General features: G+C 47.0%; 2 protein-coding genes and 1 pseudogene across 3 annotated transcripts; 1 reads left to right on the forward strand and 2 right to left on the reverse strand.

Moving 5' to 3' along the window:
• The first annotated feature begins 4,502 nt into the window (after positions 1–4,502).
• Positions 4,503–5,353, forward strand: LOC119343567 (chaperone protein dnaJ 8, chloroplastic-like). Its single transcript, XM_037614466.1, has one exon. It carries the CDS (start codon positions 4,613–4,615, stop codon positions 5,066–5,068), a length of 456 nt encoding a protein of 151 aa, XP_037470363.1. The 5' UTR covers positions 4,503–4,612; the 3' UTR covers positions 5,069–5,353.
• Positions 5,354–14,448: 9,095 nt separating this feature from the next.
• On the reverse strand, positions 14,449–17,522 carry LOC119343563 (BTB/POZ and MATH domain-containing protein 2-like). Of its 2 annotated transcripts, XM_037614464.1 has the most exons (3): positions 17,271–17,522; positions 15,962–17,170; positions 14,449–14,789 (listed from the first exon to the last, which is right to left on the reverse strand). In XM_037614464.1, exon 2 carries the CDS (start codon positions 17,160–17,162, stop codon positions 15,975–15,977), a length of 1,188 nt encoding a protein of 395 aa, XP_037470361.1. In that variant the 5' UTR covers positions 17,163–17,170; positions 17,271–17,522; the 3' UTR covers positions 14,449–14,789; positions 15,962–15,974. The 2 variants fall into 2 exon arrangements, with proteins under 2 accessions (XP_037470361.1, XP_037470360.1); XM_037614463.1 differs by lacking the exon at positions 14,449–14,789 and having other exon boundaries at positions 15,778–17,170.
• A 6,857-nt stretch (positions 17,523–24,379) lies between these two features.
• On the reverse strand, positions 24,380–25,993 carry LOC119343566 (annotated as a pseudogene).
• Between the last annotated feature and the right edge of the window lie 6 nt (positions 25,994–25,999).

Raw genomic sequence — 25,999 nt, forward strand, 5'->3', positions numbered from 1 at the left:
TCTTCAGAAGTGCCAGGCAAGCAAAACCCCCTTGTTCATTCCGATACAATCCTACTCTCTCGCTCCTGCTCTCTTTTACTGCATTAGGACAACACCGATTCAACTGTTACATGCTGCGGTAGTTGAACCCCTTTATCCTCTGCATGACCTGTCATTCCACAGTAATTAGATGAAACCCACTAGCATGAGTAGGAGTTGTTTGAGCCCTGTTGTGCCTACTCATTCATGTTTGTTTGTCATGCCTGCTACTGCTTAGAGTTGAGTCAGGTCTGATTCATCGGGGATGAATCAGAGGCGTGTGAACATGTCCTACTGTGTGTGAGCTAAGTGTGTGAACACGATTTGGTAAAGGTAGCGGTGAGAGGCCATGTAGGAGTACATGGTGGGTTGTCTCATTGAAGCCGTCCTCAGGAACTGAGTTCTGTGTTTGTGATCCATGATTCAGTTACTACCATACATTGGGCCCTGAAATATGACCCCGCTCGACTTCTTATTCACCCTCGTCCTCTGTCCAGGAGTTGCAAGTAGTTTCTGGTGTTTGTAGTATGCTGGAGGCCGTGGACAACGCTGACCGTAGGGGTGGGCTGTGATGCGGTAGGCACGTGGCCGGGTATACCGGGCGCCCGTTTGGTGTCACGGAACCCTGTTCACATCGTTTGGGGCTGTGAGCGAAACTCCGGCCGGATCTCCTCATGGATGGAACCCGAATAGGCGATAAACCTGGACTAGAGACTTGAGTGTTTAGGTAGGTCGTGGTCTACACCCACGTCGGCTTTCGCTTGAAGTCTGCCGAGCACATGTCGTGTGCAGACGCTAAGTGGTGGAAACATGTATGAAGAAGTACACCCCTGCAGGGTTAATATCATCTATTCGAATAGCCGTGTCCGCGGAAAAGGACTTCTGGGTTGCTTATATCAGTTCATAGACAAGTGAAAGTGGATACTCTAAAATGCGCAAGATAAGCGTGAGTGCTATGGAAGGCGTTCTCGTAGGGAGACGGGAGCGGATCCATAGTGGTGTATTGATATGGTGAATATGTGGACTCGTGTGCGCCACCTCAAAAGAGTCACTTGCAGTCGTAGTTTAGGATAGCCACCGAGTCAAAGCTGGCTTGCTGCAGTTAAACCCCACCACCCCTTTGTTGAAAATGATGCATATGTAGTTAGTTCTGATGTAAGTCTTGCTGGGTACATTTGTACTCACGTTTGCCTATTTTATGTTTTTGCAGAGATACTTCAGTCTCACTAGTAGTTCCACGTGGACTTCGACGTTTAGCTTGATACCTCAGCTACGATCTTGTGCCCTCGGCAGGATCTGATCGATAGTCAGGCTTCTCAGCCTTTTTCATTTATAGATGTCTGTACTCAGACATGATAGCTTCCGCTTGTGCTTTGACTTGTATGCTCTGAATGTTGGGTCATGAGACCCATGTTTGTAATATCTCGCTCCTCGGAGCCTATTGAATAGATTACTTGAGTCGTAGAGTCATTTTGTGATGCCATGTTGTATTGCACATATCGAGCATATTGTGTGTATGTTATTGAAATGCTTGGTATGTGTGGGATCTGACAACCTAGTTGTTTATCCTTGGTAGCCTCTCTTACCGGGAAATGTCTCCTAGTGTTTCCACTGAGCCATGGTAGCTTGCTACTGCTCCGGAACACTTAGGCTGGCCGGCATGTGTCCTTCTTCGTTCCTGTGTCTGTCCCTTCAGGGAAATGTCACGCGATGAATATCGGAGTCCTGTTAGCCCGCTACAGCCCGGTTCACCGGAGTCCTGCTAGCCCAGTGCTACAGCCCGGATTCACTCGCTGATGACAGACACGTTCGATGTTGGGTCATGGATGCATGTCCCTGTAAGTTAGTGCCACTTTGGGTTTACGACTAGCCATGTCAGCCCGGGCTCCTTATCATATGGATGCTAGCGACACTATCATATACGTGTGTCAAAAGGCGCAAACGGTCCCGGGCAAAGGTAAGGCGACACCCGTGGGAATACCGTGCGTGAGGCCGCAAAGTGATATGAGGTGTTACATGCTAGATCGATGTGGCATTGAGTCGGGGTCCTGACACAAGCGCCGAGACCCACCCCGCCTCCATGGCCATAGGGCCACCGGAGACGGGATGGACCGGCGCCGGCGCTGATGGGAGGCAGAAAGCTAGGGTTCTTGGGAGGCGGCGGCTAGGTGGGAAGAGAGCTGCTACATGCACGACAGTTATCGCACGAAACACGGACGACATGCCATATCCACCATCCAAGCCCAAACCTAAAACAGCACCAGCAGTTGGATTAGTCATCGTCCGAGCGTCGTTCAGCCAAATGTCGTCTGTGAAGTACTTTTGAGGTGGAAATACATCACCTAAATGGCAGTACCATAATAGGGCTGCAGTCGGGGAATTCCAAGACACAACAATCAATTTAAAGACAATATTTTGTTAAGAAAACGGAGGGGAAATGTGTGCTTTCACCTCTCAACCTTCATTTGATAAATCTAAATGGTTGAGAAATAAGAAATTATCAAGCTTTCGTGAAATTTTGAGAGATAGAGGGTGAGTGTGTTGATTATGATGAAAAAAACTTTTACAATAAAATCACAAACAATTTTCAATTTTGTTATCTTTTGTACCAGGCTGCGTGTTTTATCCGAGGCCGGCGAAGATCGTGCGTGTTGAAGGGGATTGTCTGAGCCTGGCATTAGCATTGAGAATCACCTCATTTTCACTGGCGAACTGAGGTGTATCTTTCTCCCGTGTCTCGGCATATTGTTCCTTTTAGTTATCCGAACTTGATGTCACATCATTACAAACTCAAAGTTTAGCTTACAAGCTCTTATGTTTATTATCTTACCAATATTTTCTTTCAAATGCTTTGTCGTAATTCAGATCTTTGATGCTACCGGACATATCTTGGATTTAGTCTTTGTTAGTTTTTGTCGTAGTACTGGTCGGATGGTGGACAACTTTCTATATTGGCATGATAAATGTTCTTTAATCTTTTGTATTACTGCCATGTTGTTTGATTGGTAAATTATTCTTCAAGTTTGTAAAAACATATTTATATATTCTGTATCCACTGCAATGCATGGGTTCTTACCTACATATTAAATCTACATGCAATTGATGTCATGTTCGATCACAAAATTAAAGACTTGGCTTAGTGTTTATTCAATGCATTTTCTTGTATTCTTCAGTATTAAGGCGTTGTTTTAAGTCAATTTATTGGGATAGGGACATGAAAACAATTTCTCTCTTAGGGCACAGTATCTTCTTTTTTTTCCTGTGAGGACTCATGGCACAATATCAACCATATGAAAGGATGTCACTCGGCATACGTGAGGAATTGTAATACTCATACGGTGCCACACAGGTGGGATGGCGCTTGAGCCATTGTTAGTTAGAGAGTGCAATTTTTTTCAACGCACCGGCATGTATGCTAGTATTAAAAAAATTAAATTTATATCCTATATTTTTTAGTTTTTTCACAGATTTTTACTATAAAGTACTTCCTGTGTCTATAATATAGGATTTTTTTGCAAACTAAAACAGCTTGCAAAAACGTATCATATTGTGGGATGAAGTAGTAAGCATATAAACCAGATTGAAAAAAAGTACTTCTTCCGTCCCATAACGTAAGACGTTTTTTGACACTAGTGTGGTGTCAAAAAATGTCTTACATTATGGGAGGGAGGGAGTAGCATATAAACCAGCTGAAACGGGTGTACCAGATACCGAGGGGGAAGAAGGTATCTACTTATCCAGTTTGCAATATGTACCTGGTCTTTCACACACAAAAAGAAGGACCTGGTCAATTTTTCAGTGCTGAAATTGTAGAATACATTTTTTACATCCGTATTAGCTACCTCTGTTTTCCAGAAGGAAGGAATAGTACGCTTGCGGCAACGGAGTGGATATGGACGCAAAAATGCTAGATACACGGGCTACAACAACGGGGTTTTAGGGACCTGCTGACTTGTTCCTTTTTAATTGGACTAAGTAACCATCTCCTCCTAATTAATCGGGCAAAAATGCTAGACGTATAAAAGATTACAGAATTCTACAGGATTTTTTGATCTAGTAACCAATCATAAACTTGCTCCCCCTGATTTTCAGGGAGATGGGCCGTGTTCCTCACCTATTGACCAATTAAATTAACCCTCTTTGTAAAACCTTGTAACTCTTTTGTACGTGTGGCGTTACTCTTAATCGGGCCCCTGATTTTAACTGGTGGGGGTGGGCACCAAGGCCCGTAAAGCCCCGTAAAGCTCCGTTGATGTAGCAAAGACGATATGGACGCCGCGGTGTCCCCTCGCTCCGTATCGTCGAGTTTTTGTCTGTACCGAAACGTGCGAGCAATGGCAACGTGAGAAACAACGGCGACCCTGCCCAAACGTGCCGCTCCTTCCGGCCAGCCCGAACCAACCGCAACCGCCTCCTCCTCCCTATAAATTCCACGCGGCAGCCTCATCCACTCCAGCCACACACCATTCCAGCACCACCACGCGGTCAACACAACAAACGCATTCAGATCCGAGCTCCCAGAGAGCCAGCGCCGTCAGAGCTCGTCCAGATCGGCCTCGCGATTCCGTTTCTTGCCACGCGTGCGCGCACACCCATGGCGGTTGCCGTCGGAGGAGGAGTGGTGCTGAGCCTGCGCGTCCCGTCGTCTTCGGCGTGGCCGGCGGTGGGGCCTCGGCGTAGGGTGTCGTCGTCAGCGGCGGTGAGGTGCGGGGCGACGCGGGAAAAGAGGCCGGCGGTGTCCCCGGGCGTGGGTCTGGAGGAGGACCACTACCGGACGCTGCGGCTGGCGCCGGGCGCCACCAGGGGCGAGGTCAAGAAGGCCTTCCACCGCCTCGCGCTGCAGTACCACCCGGACGTCGTGCGCCAAGAAAACTGCGTGGACTTCGAGCGGATCAACGCGGCGTACCAGAGGGTGATGAGCAACATGCGGGAGGCGGAGGCGAGGCTCGAGTACTGGCGCCGCCGTTACGGCCTCGCCGACGAGGACCTCGACCGGTACCGCCGCTACCTCAACGAGGAGGACGAGGACGACTGGTTCGCCGACCTCTGAAACGGCGCCTACACGATTCTTGTCATGGCAGAGGCAGCAGCACTGTAATTAATTTGTGAAATGTCACTCCCCACTTCTCCACCTTTTTTTTATTGTGGAGGAGAGCTAGAGACGCAGAAATTCAGGGTTTTAGAGATGTAGAAATTCAGGGCTCCAACGATTGTAATTTGAACATGTCCATTTGTATTCTATGTGTATGGGCGATAAAAACACCACGCATCTGCTACAGAAAGATTGCTTTTAACATGTTTCTCATATGCTGCTATACGTATGGGTACAAGATTTAGATCCGAGAAGATATGTTGTTCAAGTACTATATCCATGTGTTTATTTTTTGAACTAACTTTATCCGTGTGTTGATTAGCCATGATGCAATATTAAGTATGTCTTTACTCGATCCCTCAGACGCGATATACTAACAGGAGATGAGTTAAATCTGTTTGTTATTTTATAAAAATTACATCACCATGGCTAAACATTTGTCTGCTCTCACATCCATACTGAATCGTATGGATCAAAGGTTTTGACATTACCGAAAAAGACTTTCGCCCCGCTTTATATTATAAAGCAAACCGCCCAAGTCAAACATCTAACAAGGTTCACACACCCACACACACAAGTCTCACAGAAAAAATAGTAGCAAAGGGTTAGTGCTGAGAGCACATCTCAACAAGCCCTGAAGACAAAAAAACTCGCCCACACGGAGGGCCAGAATAGATTGATTTGTGGGCACTTGGAGGCCTGAATCAGTGCGTGACAACTAGTTGTCACATGAGTACATTATCAATCTACTCCCTCCGTCTCATAATGTAAAACATTTTTGACACTAGTATGTTTTTTTATCAAGGCTTTCACATTGAACATGTCAATGGTGAGATACGATCGGAGAATACTGAAAAGAGGGATACTTCTTTCTACTAACGGTCTGATTTTTTGTTGGCGCCGGATTAGGGCATGTACAATGGTGCTATCTTAGGAGTGCCACGTAGGTTAAATGCTGAGGTGGAGGAGAGAGAAATCGTAAGAAAATGTTTGTCTTCTTTTATTTAAGAGATGATCTCTTAGCACAATATGTCTCATCACGTTTTTAGAAATTACTAGTTATTAAAGATAAGGCTAAGAGATAATCCATTGTAGACATCTTTTTATTGTCATTTCTAAACTACATGCAAGGCTTAAGAGAACATTTGTTTTATCAACCACTGTACATGCCCTTAAACAAAGTGACACTCATCATCATTTGATGGTACCTACCTGTTTTAAGGATTTGTCACTTCTCTTGACAGTCAAACCATAAGTTCAGGAGTACTCCTATATAACTTTAGTTGTTTAAATATGTAAACTAAACTTTGGGCTTTCAATCAAATTGAGTGTCTGATCTATCATATTACTTGGCCCATATTTCCCTCCTAAGGTAACACGGTCCTCAAAAAAATTTCTTGGGCGAGATTCCTTTGTGCATCTATCCTCTCTCTACTTTCAGTGACGGCATATTAATCGATCGTAACATTGCTTGATTAACCAATCATCCAAAAGATCATACGCCCAAGAGATCACGTGGTCAATACTCCACCTATGGTGCCCAAAACCCGCGGCCATGCCTAGGTATTAAGTACTCCCTCTGTAAACCAATATAAGAGTGTTTAGATAACTAAAATAGTGATCCAAACGTTCTTATATTAGTTTACGGAGGGAGTAGCGAACTAGAGACAATTAGGCTGGCCATAGTGGGAGTAACATAACGGGTAACATGCGCTTGAGACTAGCAAACATGCTTATGTGGCACACAATTAAAGAAGAGGGAGGGGGTTAGAGTAACATAGGTAGATATCATATCATGTTAAATGCTATGCTACTTTGTGTCATGCATGACAATAAATATGATCATCTATGATACTACTTTATGACACTATGCACTATGAAGGTAGTATCATACACTAGTATCACATGCATGATACTAGTATATGATACTCCTTCCGTTCCATAATGTAGTGCCTATAGTTTTTTTGAAAAGTCAAACCTCACAAACTTTGACCAAGTTTATGGAGAAAAATATTTACATCTAGAGTGCGAAACATATATCACTAGATTCATCATATGATGTAGTTTCACATTATATATTTTTGCTATTGTAGATATAAATATTTTTCTCTATAAACTTGATCAAACTTTGCAAAGTTTGACTTCTCAAAAAATCTATAGGCACTACATTATGGAACGGAGGGAGTATTTCCCACTATGAGTAGCCTTACATTAAGCTTTGTGACGTATTGTTGAGAGATAATCTACTCCCAAACAATAAACAATAGTTTTATAAGACCGGCCTGACTTGTCAGAGCCTTGTACTCCCTCCGATCCTTTTTACTCTGCATATAAGAATTGTTTGAAGTCAAACTTCATAAAGCTTAATCATATTTATATAAAAAAATATCAACATCTACCATGCTAAAGTTATACAATATGAAAATTTAAGTCATGACACATCTACTGATATTTATTTTATTTTGTAAATGTTGGTATTTTTTTTTATAAAGTTGGTCAAACCTTACGAGGCTTGACTTTAGACAAATCTTATATACGAACTAAAAAGGACCGGGAGGGAGTAGGATGGCTTTTGAGAAACAACGCGGGAATTTATCCTGCCAAGCAGCTGGCTGCGACTACGAGGGAAATCCTTCTCGTGCGCAGGTCGGCCGCGTCCTTCAACATTTCCAGGACTGAGGTGGTCACCTCAGAAGCAACTCGACAGTTGGAGGCCGATTGCATGAAGACATTTTTCGGAGAACGTCTCGTTGAACCAGTTTGAACTCGGCTACCGAAGACGATGTGGAGCTTGGGTGACCCCAGGTGCGGCCAGACTTGCAGCTGCTTCAGGGTCTAACAGTGTGCCGGCTGAGGGATCTCTCATCATGTCGGCTCTCGGCCGGGTCCGCCAGGCTGAGGACCCCTAGGTCAGTTCCACGTCGGGCGGCCCACGACGAATTACACAAAGACTCCAGATGATTTGGCATACAAGACAAGAAGATGGAGTCGTGGAGGACTATAGCTCCACCTATGTAGCCGACTAGGATCGATATCCCTAGGACCCCCTATATGATATATAAGTCGGGGGCAGGCTCGTATATAGACATCGTACAAACTCTTGGTACTTTACCTGTACTCCATACACACCCCAACGCAATATAGACAAGCATGACGATGGGTATTGTCTCCTCCGGAGAGCCCGGGCCTGGGTAAAACCTTGCTCCTGTTACCATTTTGTCAAGTCGCCTAGCTAGGATACCCTATCGAAAGAGATCTGTCAGATTGAGCTACGAAAATGATGCACCTGTATGTTGGTGGCAAAGCATTGTTAATGACTAGTTTCAGAGTTCTATGTTTCCACTAGGTATGGCTTATGTTGATATATCATCAAACTTATGCTTCAAAAAATCCATGCTTCCATAGTATCCTATCTGTGTTTCTTCCGTTCAGATGGTTTATGCAACATAATCCTTCTTCGAAGTATACATCCTTAGACACCCAATGCTTCATGTACGTATATTTTCAAGCTTCTTTGTACTAGTTGTTGTTTCCTACATTCTATTCTGATACAGCATGCCTAAAATGTTTATGTTTGAAAGGTGTTGAATGTTGTGACATGCTCGCCGGCAGGACGAACAAGCTTTTGTATTACGAATCATGAATGCAAACAAATGAGTTGGCAAAGGAAATTAGTTGCAAAAATTCCAGTGGCGATGCATACCTCTGTCACACGATGAGAACCTCAATCACGCTTGGGCTGCTTTTTTCCTAACACATGGAAATAACAAGCGATGATCAGAATGTAAAGCTTCACACAACAAATAGTCAGCCTGCCAGGTGATTTCGATTGAAGTTTGTCGTGCATTGGCCCTTCTCTGGGGTGAAGGCATCTCACGTGGCTGAACGATGGTTCATGTCCTCCACTACCCAAGCGGGCCGGCGATGCAAGGTTTCTAGTGTGGGTGGCAGCGACGATGGTGAGGACATCAAGGGGCGACGGGGACAATGAATGCAACGGTTGGCTAGTCTCTCCTACTACAGAACTGCATCCAACATAATAAACTGACTCACTGATCTTGCTGCTCCTAGTGGACTCGATGCCACTTCGCCTGATGCCCTTGTTCAAGTCAGCATCTTGTCCGATGCTTCCTGCGATAGACGCCACCGGTTCATCAACATGACTGGCTCTGCACCTAAGAGTTGGAATGTGTGGTTTGTTGTCACAGATACAATGCTTCTCGGTCACATGTATGAAGTTCCCTACAGCCTATGTATAAGTTTCCTTTGGTTTACTACCACACACGTGCTTCAGAATCATATGCAGCTTGTTTCTAGCTTACATTATGTTTTCAACTACATATTTGGTTCATTCTTTACACAACCATGGTAATGTTTCGTTGTAATTCATTTGTTACTGCTTCAACACTTCTCAAACTATGCTTCCAATGGCTCACTACCACACAAATGCATCTATACTACATTTTCCATGCTTCAACCATCATAAAATTGCCTTTAAATACAAAATCACACATGGTTCGTGGTAGAAAATGAATCATGATTTGGAGCTAGAAGAAGACTGCGAGTCATGGAGCATTGCTTGTAGTGTTAGAAGCTTGTTTATCATATGACGGAAACAAGTATGGAATGAAAGGAAGCATCATGCGTATATGGAAACATACATGCATGATTGTAGTATATGGAAGCAATGTGATTTTTGGAAGTCTGTGAAAACAAATTATGGAAGCATATTTTTCTGTTAAATCGAAGCAAACGTGAGTAGTGTCGGAAGCAACATGGAGTAACAACAGAAATAAAATATGTTCCATGACAGAAAAACAGTAGCAAATTGAAGCATTTTTTCACTAAAAGCAAAATACATTGATATTTACAACGAAGCAAAACATGTATCAGATGCAAATTCTACGAGCAGTAGAAACAAAATTTCATCGAGTAGGAAATATGTGACCAAGAAAAGTAGAAGGTGGAAATAAATAGATTTGCAGTTTTGTCCTCGCTTGATTTTCTAGTGCTGTTGCAAATTACATGGAAGCAACTGTGGTCTGTGGACTCACGTTCACAATGCAAATTAATCCACTGTATTTTTTGGGTGCAACTAATTCTACGGAAGCAGACCAATCTGAGGTTGGATGGTTAGAGCAACTCTAGCAGACCCCGCATCCCGCCCCGACCCGGAAAATTACCGTCAAATGCGGGTCAGGGCAGAAAAACCTGCCCGATCAGACCCCGCATCCCGCCCCCGCCCGCAAAAAAAATTGGGGGGCGCGGCAAAATCTCAGCCCCAACCCGCGTATTCGCGGGTTTCTACCTCGCCGCTGCGGTGCACTGCATATAAGCGGAAGTGGTTGGTGGGGGGACATTTCAGCCCGCGCTTTCCCCCACCAACCACCTCCCCTCTGCCCCCTCGCGCTGCCGCCACCCCGCCGCCCAAGATTCCTGCGAAAGCAGCCGGCAGGAGCTCGCCGAAAGGCCGCCACACGCACGAGGCCTCCCCTCTCCGCCCCCTGCGCTGGTGGGCCACCGGATTTGTGAATCTGCGGACCTTCATCGCGGGCCGCCAGATTTGGCTTTGCCGGCCGCCGGTGGCTGCGCCAAGCGATGGAGTGGTCGGGAGCATCTCCCGCAGCCCCGGCAAGGGCGCATCACTGCATGCAGGGACGGGTTCGTCCTCCCAAGCGTCGCCGACGATTTGCGGGCATGGATTTGGCCGGCCGTCCACCGGGCCCGGCGCTCGCACAGCGGCTCTGTGGCTCGCCGTTGCCGCTCATACAGTGCGACGACTGCACGCAGACAATGCTGCGGCTTACTTCAGCCACGCCGAAGCACCCCGGATGGGTGTTCTTGAAATGCGAAAACGACGGGGTACGTGCACTTGCGATAGCTCATTTTGATAGCTCATTCTTTGGTTAATTGCGGATCCTCATTTCGAACATGGTCATTCTTTTGTGTAGGAAGATGGATGCTCATTTTGGTTTTGAGAAGGCCAATACATTGATTTATTGGTAGAAAGAAAGTTAATAGATGTTGGTGCACTCCTTAGTAGAATAGAAGACAATGATGCGGCTGCATGTGCAACTAGAGGGGAAGCAACGTCTACTTCTTCCGAACCAAAGATGAAGAATGAAAAATGCAAGATCGAGAATCCGCAGGTCAACAATGAGTGCATGAAGAAGATATTGCTTCAACTAGTGGAAGCAGTTATGAAAGTTGGAAATCTTCTAAAATGCATACTTGTGGTTTTTGTTTTCTTTGGTCTTGCTATTCTAGCAAAGATTTGGTGATGTCTTATGTATTCAATGTTGTTGAAAAAGCAAAGAACTGCATTATGTTGGATCAAATTAAGGTGCAAATTCAGGTTTTTCCGGGCCGGGAGGAGTTACGCCAGATCAAACCCCGCAAAGCCGGCCCGTAAAAAAGCATATTCGCGGAATATGCTTTTTTACGGGTCCGTTATGCGGGGTCTGCATCCGCGGCCGTGCGCGCCGGCCCGCAAAGGCGTTTTTCCGCGAAGTGCAAACACGTTTTGCGGGCCGGACGGATGCGGGGTCTGCTAGAGTTGCTCTTAGTAGGACAATGGTATCCACCAGGGTTCAAGTCATGGTCCTCGCATTTTTCTGGATTTATTTCAGAATTTTCAGCGATGCACGTTCAGTGGGAGGAGACGTTTCCATCGACGATGATGCACCTATGATGAGTTCGTAAATTTCAAGATGATATGCCGACTGAGTCTCTCGAAGATGCTTATAGAGGTAGGGTGTGCATGTGTGTTCATAGGAATTAATGTAGTGCCAAACGAAAATCATACAGGGAGTGGCTAGACGTCAGTCAGTTGAAAATTTCGCTCGCGGTCAGTCAATTTTGTGAACGTCGGATGCGAAATCAATGGCCCCAGCCTTTTCTTCAACCTCCCGCACATCTATTTCCTCCCCGCTGTCAGCTACCACCGGCCTAACCGTCGGACGGCCGGCGGTGCTCCCGCGCCGCCTCGCCGCCCTGCCCTCCCTAGAACCACTCCCCACCGCCCCGGTCATCTCTCTAGGGCCCCCCGCACTGAGCTTTTCTTCGGCGAATCCCCACACCACCGCCGTCCACCATCACCCTCATCCTGAACCCTAATATAGACACTGGGGTGATGACGGCGGCCCTTTCCTTTTCTATGGCGAAGCACTTCGACTGATATGTAGCTAAACGAAAATCGTACGACACTCGTGATCCACGGCTGTAGCCCACTGAACTACATGGATATATGGCTACAATTGTGTGCCGTGCGGAAATCGGCCGCAAAATATCGTCGATGCCCCTAGCAGAAAACCATCAATAATCTCACTTATTAGGAGGAGTAACTATAGCGAGAAACCAAAGGGCCAAGACCCAATCAATGGGAGAGAGGACGGCCAGCAGTAACTACTAGCGAGAAACCAAAGCTCCAAGAACCAGTAGGAGAGAGGGCGGCTACGCTGACAACGAAACTGAATATGACCATAAATTAGTTTAGAAATGTGCCTCACCTCACCTCCCTATATCTTGTTGCAGTCCATCGCTCTCCTCCCCCAGATCGAGCGAGGCCAAAGCCCTAGGTCGGCCGCCATTTCCCCGTCCCCCGCACAAGCGACGCGGCATCCATCCATCCATTCCATCCGCTCAAGCGACGTGGCAAAGCGGATGGACGCCGCGATCGACCGCTTCACCCCGATGGGCTACCGCAAGGCCGACGTCCATAGCGTCGTCAACAAGCTGTGTGCGTGCGTGTGATTGTCTTGTGAGGACGCCTTCCTCTATCTGACTACTATAGGGTTTTTTGTGGGCCGAGCGTGCCCTCGTCTCTCACCGCTGCCAAAGCTAAATTGATGGGCACCAAAGGGGTGCGGCTCCGTGGAACATAAGGGGTTTTAGGCAAACGAGACGCGGAATCCAGCTGAAAGAATATATATGTCCCAAGCAAATATTGATCGCGTTGCGCTGCAAGAAACGATCAAGGCTGAATTCTCCTACTTTGATCTCGAATCATCTGACCCTCAAGAGAAATTCACGTGGCAATGGGTGCCAGGGACAAGCCATTCGGGTGGTTTACTTCTAATCCGTCCTTCGGCGCTTTCTTTCTCAACGCTTCAATCCTCACTGTTGCCACGCAAGTGAGCTGGGAGCTCTGTGTGGTCTATGGCCCGGCTGACCACGCCTTTTCTGCGGCCTTCCTTGCTGAACTGCGCGCTAAGATTGCTTCAGTTACCACCCCCATTATTATCAGTGGTGAATTCAATCTCATTCATGCTGCAAATGAGAAGTCGCATGGCAACATTTGTTGTAGAATCCATCTTGTTAACAACGTGGTTGCCGATATGGTGCTCAGGGAAATAGAGAATGCGAGCCCAGTTTACCTCGACTAATAGATAGATAGCGCCTACTCGCATAGTCCTGGACCAAATTTTTGTCTCACCTGATTGGGAAAAAAAATCCCCATGTCTGCTCTCAAAAGCAGAAACGAGGATTGGTTGTGACCACACTCCTCTCTTCTTTACCTTAGGTAAGGAGTTACATAAACGGAACCCTAGATTCATCCTTCAATTAGGGTGGTTCGAGCAGGAGGGCTTCCTCGACTAGATCAGTTCCAAGTGGGCCGCCCGGGCATGGGTTCCTCGCAGTCTATCGAGTAGTTTGCGCCAGTTTTTAAGAGGCTGGGGAGCCAACTGAGGGAGAGATGCTTCTGTTCTTAAGGCAGATACCCTACAAGCTGCAACAGATTGTTTGTCTTATGGGAGAGCAGACACTCAGAAGCTGAATGGCAAAGTCGCTACGCCGTCGAGAATAAAATCATCAAACTCTAGAGGGAACATGAGTTTACTGGAGCCAAGGGGGTGGTTCTTAAGATTGACCAAAGGGGGCTCTAATACTACCTTCTTTCACGTTCTTGGTAATGGCTGCAAGCGACGTACGGCGATTCCTCGACTTTTGACTCACCAGCGAAAATTTCTTCGGCCGTGAACTCTTGGATCGCGAAATTGAGACTCGTCCTATTGTTAGCCTTCCTTTTTCTTTCTATTCCTGCAGAGTGAATAGTTGAGTTAGGTTGTTGGGCAATGTACCTTGCCCTTTTACCAGGACGAGGACGTGCGCCGTCCGAACCCTCCCGCCATGCCGTCATCCTTGACTCCTCAACCTCCTCGCCGTCGCACCCAGCCTCGGGCCGGTGCCGGATGTGCAGCACAGCCGCCTGCACAACAATCATCAACACCAGCATAGCTCCAACTAAAACATTGGACACAAAGATAAAAAAAATTATAGCCGCCGTGGCCCTGTCTGTGCACTCAAAGTTTTCCCCAGCTTTCATCACCAGATTGACAGCAATCATCTATGGTTCAAAATACACAGAGTACAACTAAAGCATTGGAGTTCAACCTTCCAGAGAGAAAAAAACAGTGATGTATAGTTGTGTTTCTATTCCGCAGCACCAGCTGCCAGAACTAACTAAATAAAGTAGCACAAATAAATAACAAGCAGCTCCAACAATTTCCTGGTCTCTTTCTATCACGTATGAACAATTTCTACACTAGACAAGCAAAGATATCTTCCTGCTTGCATCTACTACTCTTCAGTTTGGATGATCAGGCCGTGTATTCCAAGACCCTCCTCGGTACAATCCATACATACACACAGCCAATGCCCCGGTTCAGCCATCCGAGCACTATAAAGTATCAACAGTCAGCTTAAATTGTCACAAGCAGTAGTCTATAGAATAATAGCCATGTGAAACACCGCCTCGGAACTACTAAAACAAATGGCTATAGAAATTAAGCATGCTGACATGAAGGCTGAAGGTGCAACATATATTGCCAGGTGCAATTTGCTGGCCACTGGGTTTGAACAGAGACACAACAAGCATGAATGGGTAGCAAATGTCAGTTCAAATAATTGGTGGATGGGTAACAACACAAAGACGCAAAGAAATTCAGATGCATGCAACGACACCAACTTGTATGTTTGTACTGAGTCTGACAGAACATGCAAACTGACAAGAGTGATGATCCATATACCCTGCTTTCCTGCGAACTGACACTAACAAACAACAATGTGTTCATTGATAAATGTTTCGACTCTGGTCCAGTAGGGAGGAAATATGTACAACCCTGGAAGATTTTACAGGAGCAGCTAGGTAGGATCAATCAATTGCAAACCTATGTTAACACCAGCATAGCTCCAAGTAAGCTGGCCAAAAGATACTTATTATATAAAGAAAAATTATAGCCCATGTGGCCCTATCTGTGTTTTTTCGGATTTTGAAATTCAGCAATCATCTGTGCTCCAAAATACACAAGAATGGAGGTCATATTTTTTGGTACCGGCCACAACTTAAAAATAATAGACTTTGCAAAACCTTTCAAGCTCCCTTCCTCTCCCATGGGAGGCATCACCCAAGGAGAACATCAAGCACCCAGAAGAAGGTTATTGGCTACCGGATCAAGATTTCAGACTGACACTATTACTGTAATCAGAAATAATTATTTCCCCTAAATCGAGATTCATAAAATGCCTTTTCGAAAACATCAAGAAAAGGGAAGGCACAAAGCAACAATATACGAGACAATTCATGGAAAGAGAAATATATGCGGATGAAACAACTAGCTAGGAAACTTGAACATTACAGTAGCACCAATCAATTTGACGCCTACACCTGAATTTACAGACCTTCCATTTCATGAATAGACAATCTGCCCATATGTCGCATTTTTCTGATTCAGCATATAGGCAAATTACATGACAAGACAAAAGCAACACACACATCATAGAGAGGTAGCTAACACGGAAGGCACAAAGCAAAAGATTGTCACTTCAGGTCTAACTAAGGAACATGCATACCGTACACAGGGTGTTACTTCTGCTGGTTTGAAGCAAGGTTGGCAATGAACTCCTTAAAAACCGAGGGATAGGTCGTATATACATGGTCCCAGCCATTAGTCGACATTACTGTTTGCAAGCACGAGGGAGACTGGATCTGGATAAACTTGAAGCATGCCTCCTTCAATCCCTGGCAGTGGTGCTGCTCGGCTAGAGCAAGAGTGGACATCACCGAGGTCACACCTATGTGTTCAGACAGCTGTTGTTCACAGATGAACTTGAGCTGTTGGAGATCATATCTGTCTGCTGCCACAAACAAGTGTTGCAAACATTGCAGCCTCAATTCATCCTGTACTGCTTCCACTTCTTTTACTTCTTCCATAATTACTGACATTTCATCCTCCCCCATTCTGTCCTCCTCTCTCAAGGGCAAGGGAAACACATCTGTGTAGATGAAGATAAGCAAAGCCCTGAACACTTTTGCTTCCATGTCTTTGATCTCTATGACGGTCGATGTAGTGGTGCCCTCCTTCATGGGGCCAAAGAGTTGTGCCATGAATACTTTAGACCTGGCTGCAAGCACGCACCGGTGTGCAGCGAACCTCTCGCCACTGACCTCAAATGTCACATCAGCACCCACCTTGGTCTGCAAAAGGTTGTTAAAATGGTGGTGTATGCCAGACAGGGTGCGACCGGCGTCCTCGGTTTTGGAATCCTGGCAAACAACCATGATGTCGCACCGGATGGTGAAACAACCACCCTTCAAATCCGATGACCATTCGAGGGCATCTCTTCTCAGAAACTTGTTGCGTCCCCACGAAGTAGCACTGCTGGAGAAGGTGCAAGTCTTGTTAGCTTCACAAATGTACACTGGATTCTGCTTCTCAACATGGTCGACGAGACTGAAACTGAACTTGGCCTCCACGGCCAGGCCACGCTCGGCATCGTCGTTGTCGTAGACAAGGGCTACATAGAGGGAAATGTAGTCGGCGCAATCCGGGTTTAAGCCGTTAGGGTAGTACTGGATGTACCAATAATAGCCTCCTACCATGAAAATACCGGTGGTGATGCTGTCGCCGGTGGGTGACCCCTCTGCTGTACCCGGGTAGCCCCTAACCACGAGCAGGTGATACCCGTTGTCGGTGCCGGCGTGGACGGCCGATGTGTCGCAAGAGCACTCCTTGTCGCCGTCGACTACGGACACACCGGCGAACGACGACATGACGGAATCTGCTAGCCCATTGAGAGTAAATCTGCTCAGTCACCATTCACACTCCACAAATTTCAGACTCGGGATCGATGAGCTGAGGGGGGTGGGTGGGGGGCAAACCTGGTCACGTCCGGCTGCCGCGAGCACCCCACGGAGTGGCCGCCGCCCGTGCCGACGCCGCTTCTCCCCGGAACAGAGGTTGCGGCGAGCTGAGGGGCTGAACCCGTCCGGCGGCAGCACGGATTCGCTGCCGCACGAAGATGACTCTCCACTCGATGCGCCGCTCGCGCCACCGGAAACGGAGTTCACGCCACCGCCCCACTAGCTGCGCCGCCGCCGACGCCGCCGGAAGCAGAGAGTGTGCGCCGTCGGCTTGTTGCGTGCGTGCGTGCTACCTGGGCCTGCATAGGGTTAACAAACAACTCACCACGTCATTGGGCCTGAAGGCCCCAACTGCAAAGCCCATCGCGCTGAGTTTTGTGCGACGCAATAATACAATCAAGTCAGAAACAATTAGCCATATTACAATCGAAACAGTGTTTATGAAATGGTAAACACAACTTGACTGATTTTTCTCTATCACCAAAATAGAAAATTTCTAACATCATCTACAGTCGGGCGCCTCAAACACCCATCAAACGCCCGAACAGTCGGACCGGTAAAAAGAAAACGACCCGACAAACCATACATGCTGGAATACGTAGGTTCAGGGGTGCCGGGTCTAGAGTAGCGCCGGCAAAAGACCCCGTGTGAGGCCTCAAACGCCTGCCACGCCACCAGATCGACGCCGCCAAAAGCAGCCGACGCTAGAAAACAACCAACTTGACCTCAACACCACTACACCCTAGCCGTCGCCACAGCTCGGAAGGAGGCGCTGCCATGGACGAGGGGACCTACCAGCCAAGGCAGGCGCTCAAGCCCCGGCCAACACAGCAGCCCGACTGCAGCACTCATGCCTCCAGCCCCTGCTAGCACCATCGCACGCGGCTGGGTGCTGGGCACTGCCGACAAGGGAGGAACACCTGCAGGAAGCAGCTGCCCAGGATGGAGCCACGCCACATTGTGCCTCCCAGACAAGCAAGGCCACAACAGCCGGAGGGGAACCACCCCGCGACGCACGTGACGAGGGATCTCGGTGGTAGGGTGGGAAGGGGGATGCAACTGAGAGGACCGGATCTGCTCCGTCACCGCCATCCCTGGGCCTAGCGCGGCTTCGCCGGTAGGGCAGAGGAGAGGAGAGGCCAGCGGCGATTAGGTTCCCCCCTGTCGATAGGGAAGGGCGACTGGGGGGAGGGGTGGTTTGAAGCTGACAGATAATGTTTACCTTGTGTTCACCGAAAGTGCTCTTTTGCACCCGAGCTCGCATGCTCCCCCGTGAACATTAAAATCAAAAAAAATAGTAAAAAGAAATAAAATTTTGAATTTTTTTTTATAAACATTGATGAAAGTTTTCATTGCGTGCAAAAATTTGTGATAAAATGACATTCGTGGAAATGTGGGCATTTTACTAGTCATGAGGGAGCATGTGAGCTCGGGTGCAAAAACACCACGTCCTTCGCATATATATCCCACAAAGTGTTGAAGCTCCATCAAGCTTTACCCTGATGAATAAATTGCCGCTCCAGAACTAACTAAAGTAGCAAAAATAAATAAATCTTTAGTTAGCGCAGAAAAACATAGTATACCCCGTAATTGTTCATACCCTGATGAACAATATCTTTAAAGGTACTATAATATTCAGTATTCAGACAAAAGAAGTGAACGGTGATGCAGTTGCGTTTCTATTTCTCCGCAAATAAATACTCCCTCCGTCCCAGAATTCTTGTCTTAGATTTATCTAGATACGGATGTATCTAACACTAAAATGTGAATAGATACATCCGTATATAGACAAATCTAAGACAAGAATTTTGGGACGGAGGGAGTAGTAACAGGCAGCTCCAACAATTTCGCGGTCTCTTTCTAGCATGTATGAACAATTTCTACACTAGACAAGCAAAGATATCTTCTTGCTTGCATCTACAACTCTTCACTTTGTATGGTCAGGCCATGTATTCGCAGATCCTCCTCGGTACATTCCATACACGTAATTCAAGCACCGACTGGTCACCGCCGCCATTCTTCACCTGTACAGACACACAGCGAATGCACCGGTTCAGTCATCCGAGTACCATAAAGTATCGACAAGTCGGCTTAAGTTGTCATGAAACATGGTCTTAACCAGATCAGTAGAGGAGATGCAACCACAACAGCATGACCAGGTACAAGCTCCCAAAATCGACCTTGGCTTACCTCAGAGACATCTTCACAAGCAGCAGTCTTCTGAAGATTAATAGCCATGTGAAAGGCGCCTCAGGGCGTAGTCCACCGCCTCGGAACTGCTAAAACAAATGACTATACAAACTAAGCATGCTTCTTACCTGTCTGCCACTGTCACACTTGCTGATGAAGGCTCAAGGTGCAATTTGCAGGAGCAGGATGCTGCCACTGATTTTGAACAGAGACACAACAAGCATTACCCTGGGTAGCAAATGTCAGTTCAAATGATTAGGTGTGTGCGTAACAACACAAAGACGCAAAGAAATTAAGATGCAACGGACACCAACTCGTATATGTTTGTATACTGAGCCTGACTGACGTAACATGCAAACAGATAAGAGTGATGATTCATATGATTTCCTGCAAACTGACATTAACAAACAACACTGTGTTCACTGATAAATGTTTTGATTCTGGTGTCCTGCAGTAGGGAAAATATGTATAAACCTGGAATTTTTTACAGGAGCAGCAAGGTGGGATCAATTAATTGCAAACCTATGTTAACACCAGCATAGCTCCAAGTAAGCTGACGAAAAGATATTTATTATATAAAGAAAAATTGTACAATAGGCTATGTTGATAATCTGGACCCATCCCATTGGAAACAACGAGTAGGTAAGTGCATATATCTGCATCAAGATACTTGGAAATTGCAAGAAACACCAAATTTCGATAAAAATCAACTGGAAAATGTACCAATGGAGCCAATAGTGGCAAGTCGGGACTTGTAATAAATACAATTCAAAAAAAAGTGGTTATTCTGATTGCTCAGCTGTTAGCACTACAAGCCTGGTAGTTGATCTCCAATGTGAACTTCTGTGGTCAAGGAATGCTCTAGGTAATAGCTCACACCAGTACACGTTTGCATGATAGTAATAAATAGGAACAGAAATTACATTCCCTGCTTGCCCATTCATCATGTCCTAAAAAGGGTGAATGATTCATATTTTCACGAAGGTACCTCCCATTGATTGATCCAATCAGCCGGCTTCCTTGCATATGTTGCACAGGCATTTTAATTTTTTGGCTTTTCAGGGGCGTCTATGATATACAAGGTGAAATGCATAAAGGCAGGAATCAACTCATCAGTGATGAAACAAACAACAACAACAACAAACAACAACAAAGCCTTTAGTCCCAAACAAGTTGGGGTAGCCTAGAGGTGAAACCCATAAGATCTCGCAACCAACTCATGGCTCTGGCACATGGATAGCAAGCTTCCACGCACCCCTGTCCATAGCTAGCTCTTTGTCGATACTCCAATCCTTCAGGTCTCTCTTAACGGACTCCTCCCATGTCAAAATCGGTCAACCCCGCCCTCTCTTGACATTCTCCGCACGCTTTAGCCGTCCGCTATGCACTGGAGCTTCTGGAGGCCTGCACTGAATATGCCCAAACCATCTCAAACGATGTTGGACAAGCTTCTCCTCAATTGGTGCTACCCCAACTCTATCTTGTATATCATCATTCCGGACTCGATCCTTCCTCGTGTGGCCACACATCCATCTCAACATACGCATCTCCGCCACACCTAACTGTTGAACATGTCGCCTTTTAGTCGGCCAACACTCCGCGCCATACAACATTGCGGGTCGAACCGCCGTCCTGTAGAACTTGCCTTTTAGCTTTTGTGGCACTCTCTTGTCACAGAGAATGCCAGAAGCTTGGCGCCACTTCATCCATCCGGCTTTGATTCGATGGTTCACATCTTCATCAATACCCCCATCCTCCTGCAACATTGACCCCAAATACCGAAAGGTGTCCTTCCGAGGTACCACCTGGCCATCAAGGCTAACCTCCTCCTCCTCACAGCTAGTAGTACTGAAACCGCACATCATGTACTCGGTTTTAGTTCTACTAAGCCTAAATCCTTTCGATTCCAAGGTTTGTCTCCATAACTCTAACTTCCTATTTACCCCCGTCCGACTATCGTCAACTAGCACCACATCATCCGCAAAGAGCATACACCATGGGATATCTCCTTGTATACCCCTTGTGACCTCATCCATCACCAATGCAAAAAGATAAGGGCTCAAAGCTGACCCCTGATGCAGTCCTATCTTAATCGGGAAGTCATCGGTGTCGACATCACTTGTTCGAACACTTGTCACAACATTATTGTACATGTCCTTGATGAGGGTAATGTACTTTGCTGGGACTTTGTGTTTCTCCAAGGCCCACCACATGACATTCCGCGGTATCTTATCATAGGCCTTCTCTAAGTCAATGAACACCATATGCAAGTCCTTCTTATGCTCCCTATATCTCTCCATAAGTTGTCGTACCAAGAAAATGGCTTCCATGGTCGACCTCCCAGGCATGAAACCAAACTGATTTTTGGTCACGCTTGTCATTCTTCTTAAGCGGTGCTCAATGACTCTCTCCCATAGCTTCATTGTATGGCTCATCAGCTTAATTCCACGGTAATTAGTACAACTCTGAACATCCCCCTTGTTCTTGAAGATTGGTACTAATATACTCCGTCTCCATTCTTCTGGCATCTTGTTTGCCCGAAAAATGAGGTTGAAAAGCTTGGTTAGCCATACTATCGCTATGTCCCCGAGACCTTTCCACACCTCAATGGGGATACAATCAGGGCCCATCGCCTTGCCTTCTTTCATCCTTTTTAAAGCCTCCTTCACCTCAGACTCCTGGATGCGCCGCACAAAACGCATGCTGGTCTCATCAAAGGAGTCATTCAGTTCAATGGTAGAACTCTCATTCTCCCCATTGAACAGCTTGTCGAAGTACTCCCGCCATCTATGCTTAATCTCTTCGTCCTTCACCAAGAGTTGGCCTGCTCCGTCCTTGATGCATTTGACTTGGCCAATATCCCTCGTCTTCCTCTCCCGGATCTTAGCCATCTTATAGATGTCCCTTTCACCTTCCTTCGTGCCTAACCGTTGGTAGAGGTCCTCATATGCCCGACCCCTTGCTTCACCAACAGCTCGCTTTGCGGCCTTCTTCGCCATCTTGTACTTCTCTATGTTGTCTGCACTCCTATCCAGGTATAGGCGTCTAAAGCAATCTTTCTTCTCTTTAAGCGCCTTCTGGACATCATCATTCCACCACCAGGTATCCTTATCTTCGCTTCTCCTTCCCCTGGACACTCCAAACTCCTCCGAGGCCACCTTACGAATGCAAGTCGCCATCTTCATCCACACATTGTCCGCATCCCCTCCTTCCTCCCAAGGGCCCTCCTTAAATACCCTCTCCTTGAACACCTGAGCTACCTCCCCCTTGAGCTTCCACCACTTCGTTCTAGCGACCTTGGCACGCTTATCCCGCTGGACACGAATCCGAAAGCGGAAGTCAGCAACCACCAGCTTATGCTGGGGTACAACACTCTCCCCAGGTATCACCTTACAGTCTAGGCACGCACGCCTATCTTCTCTTCTCGAGAGGATGAAATCAATCTGGCTAGAGTGTTGGCCACTACTAAAAGTCACCAGATGTGATTCTCTCTTTCTAAAGAGGGTGTTAGCTACAATCATGTTGTAGGCTAGAGCAAAGCTTAAGACATCTTCTCCTTCTTGATTCCTGATACCATAGCCAAAGCCCCCATGCGCCCCTTCAAAACCTGTGTTAGATGTACCCACGTGGCCATTGAGGTCTCCTCCTATGAAGAGCTTCTCACCAATCGGTACACTCCTAACCATGTCTTCCAAGCCTTCCCAAAACTCCCTCTTGGTGTTCCCATTGTGGCCTACTTGCGGGGCATATGCGCTGATAACATTGAGAACCAAGTCCTCAGCTACCAGCTTGACCAGGATAATCCGGTCCCCACGTCTCCTGACGTCTACCACTCCATACTTGAGGCTCTTGTTGATCAAGATGCCTACGCCATTTCTGTTTGCAGCCGTCTCCGTGTACCACAGCTTGAAGCCGGTATCCTCCACCTCCTTCGCCTTCTGTCCTCTCCATTTGGTTTCTTGGACGCAAAGGATATCAACACCTCTCCTCACTGCTGCATCAACTAGCTCCCGAAGCTTCCCTGTCAGAGACCCTACGTTCCAGCTACCTAAGCGAATCCTCCTAGGCTCGGCTAGCTTCCTTACCCTTCGCACTCCTCGAGTCAAATGCGAAGACCCTTGCTCATTTTCCACTACATCCGGGCGCCGATGTAGCGCGCCACTAAGGATGCGACGACCCGATCCTCGCTCACTTGCCACCGTATCCGGATCAAGATACGGCGCGCCACTTGGGGGGTGACGGCCCGGCCCTTGCCCATTTTCCACCACACCCGGGTTCCGATGTGGCGCGTCGCTGAGAGGGTTACGCCCCAACGAAAATCTTTTGGGTTTCATCTCCATAAGAGTGGCTGAGTTTTTACGTTGGCTCGCCAAGCCTATCACAACCCTCCTCCTTTACCCGGGCTTGGGACCGGCTATGTTGAGACAACATAGGCGGAGTTCAACTCATCAGTGATGAAAGGGGGGAAAATGTGGCAGCCAACACAGCAAGACTAGCCCAGACATCAAAACCAGCATAGCTCGAAGTAGGTTGACCAAAAGCTATTTGTTACATAAAGAAAAAGTATAGTGGCCCTGTCTGTGCACTCAAAGGTTTCCCTAGCTTTTCTAAACTGACAGCAACCATCTGTGCTCCAAAATATACCAGGATGAAAGTAATATTTTCAGGTAAAGAGCACAATTAAAGCATTGGACTTTGCAAAAACATTTCAAGCTCCCACATTCATCTCCCATAGGAAGCGCCACACAAGGAGAACATCAAGCACACAGGAGAAGGTTCCTGGGTACTCGATCAAGGTTTCACACTGACGCTGTCATTATATCAGAAAAGAAATGTTTCCCCCAAATCCAGGTTCATAAAATGCCTTTCTAAAACATCTACATTGTTCTTTTTGATAACCAAGGGTTATACATGACAGGGAAGGCACAAAGCAACAGTATACGACACAACTAAGGATAAAATGACTAGCTAGGAAGCTTGCACATTACTGATATGCCGATCAATTTGACACTTGCTCCTGAATTTACAGAACATCCATTCAATGAAAAGACAATTTACCATATTTTTGGATTTCTCAGATTCAGCACATGGCAAATTATATACATGATGAGCAAAAGCAATACACACAGATTGCCATCTCTGTAGAGGATCCCACATACGCAAAAGAGTGTCAATTCAGGTCTAACTAAGGAACATGCATAGAGTACCGTATGCAGGGTGTTACTTTCACTGGCTTGAAGCAAACTTGAGAAAGAGCTCCTTCAAAACCGAGGGATAGGTCGAAACTACATGATCCCAGCCATTAGTTGCCATTACTGTTTGCAAGCACGAGGGGGACTGGACTTGGATAAACTTCAAGCACGCCTCCTTTAATCCCTGGCAGTGGTGCTGCTCGGCTAGAGCAAGAGAGGACATCACCGTGCTCACACCTATGTTCTCAGACAACTGCTTCTCACAGATGCACTTGAGCCGTTGGACATCATATCTGTCAGCCGCTACCAACTAGTCTGGTAGCCATTGCAGCAACATTTCATCCTCTACTGCCTCCTTTTCTTGCCCATCTTCAGTGACTTCTATCATTGCATCCTCCTCCATGCTGTCCTTCTCCATCACAGGGAATGAGTCTGTGTAGATAAAGCTAAGCAGTGCCTTGAACACTTTTGCTTCCATGTCTTTGATCTGTATGACGGCGGACGTCTCCTTCATGGGGCCAAACAGTTGTGCCATGAACACCATGGATCGGGCAGCGAGCACACACCGGTGCGCGGCGAAGGTCTCGCCGCTGACCTCGAATGTCACATCAGCACCCACCTTGGTTTGAAGAAGAATGTTAAAATGCTGGTCTATGTCAGACAGGAGCATCTTGGTGTCATGGCCACCGGCATCCTCGGCTTTGGGGTCCTTGCGAATGACCATGACATCACACCAGACGGTGAAGCAATCACCCTTTAGGTCCGATGATCGTTCAAGGGCATCTCTTCTCACAAACTTGTCGGTGCCCCAGGAACAATGGCCGTCAGTGAATCTGCAAGTCTTACCAGCCGCATGAATGTACATTGGCGTCTGCTTCTCAACCTGGTCAATGAAGCTGAACCCAAACTTGGTCTCCAGGGGCTCTTTGAGACTGTTGTCGTAATTGGTAACATAGAGAGAAATGAAGTCGCCGCAGTCCGGGTTTTCGCCGTTGGGGTAGTACTCGATGTACCAGCAATGGCCTCCTATGATGAAAACATCGGAGATGATCGGAGGTGATGCTCTCGCCGGCGGACAACTCCTGTTTGGTACGCGAGTATCCCCGGACCACGAGCAAGTGGTACCCGCTGTCCGCGCTGCCGGCGTCCACCACGGCCGACGCCTCGCAACAGCACTGCTCGCCGTCGACGATAGACACGCCGGTGAAGGACGGCATGACGAGCCTGCCGATTCATTGAAAATGAGTTACATTTGCTCAGTCTGTCGGTCACCATTGAAACCACAGGTTGAGTTGGGAGTTGGGACAGATGAGCTGAGGGGCGAACCTGGTCAGGCACCCCGCGGAGCCGCCGCCCGCTCCGACG

This window comes from Triticum dicoccoides, unplaced genomic scaffold (genome assembly GCF_002162155.2).
Source record: "Triticum dicoccoides isolate Atlit2015 ecotype Zavitan unplaced genomic scaffold, WEW_v2.0 scaffold1331, whole genome shotgun sequence".
NCBI classification, from domain to species: domain Eukaryota; kingdom Viridiplantae; phylum Streptophyta; class Magnoliopsida; order Poales; family Poaceae; genus Triticum; species Triticum dicoccoides.

Bases quoted from the DNA above. Each gene is read 5' to 3' on its own strand.
- LOC119343567 (XM_037614466.1), top strand. From the start codon at position 4,613: ATGGCGGTTGCCGTCGGAGGAGGAGTGGTGCTGAGCCTGCGCGTCCCG.
- LOC119343563 (XM_037614464.1), bottom strand. From the start codon at position 17,162: ATGTCGTCGTTCGCCGGTGTGTCCGTAGTCGACGGCGACAAGGAGTGC.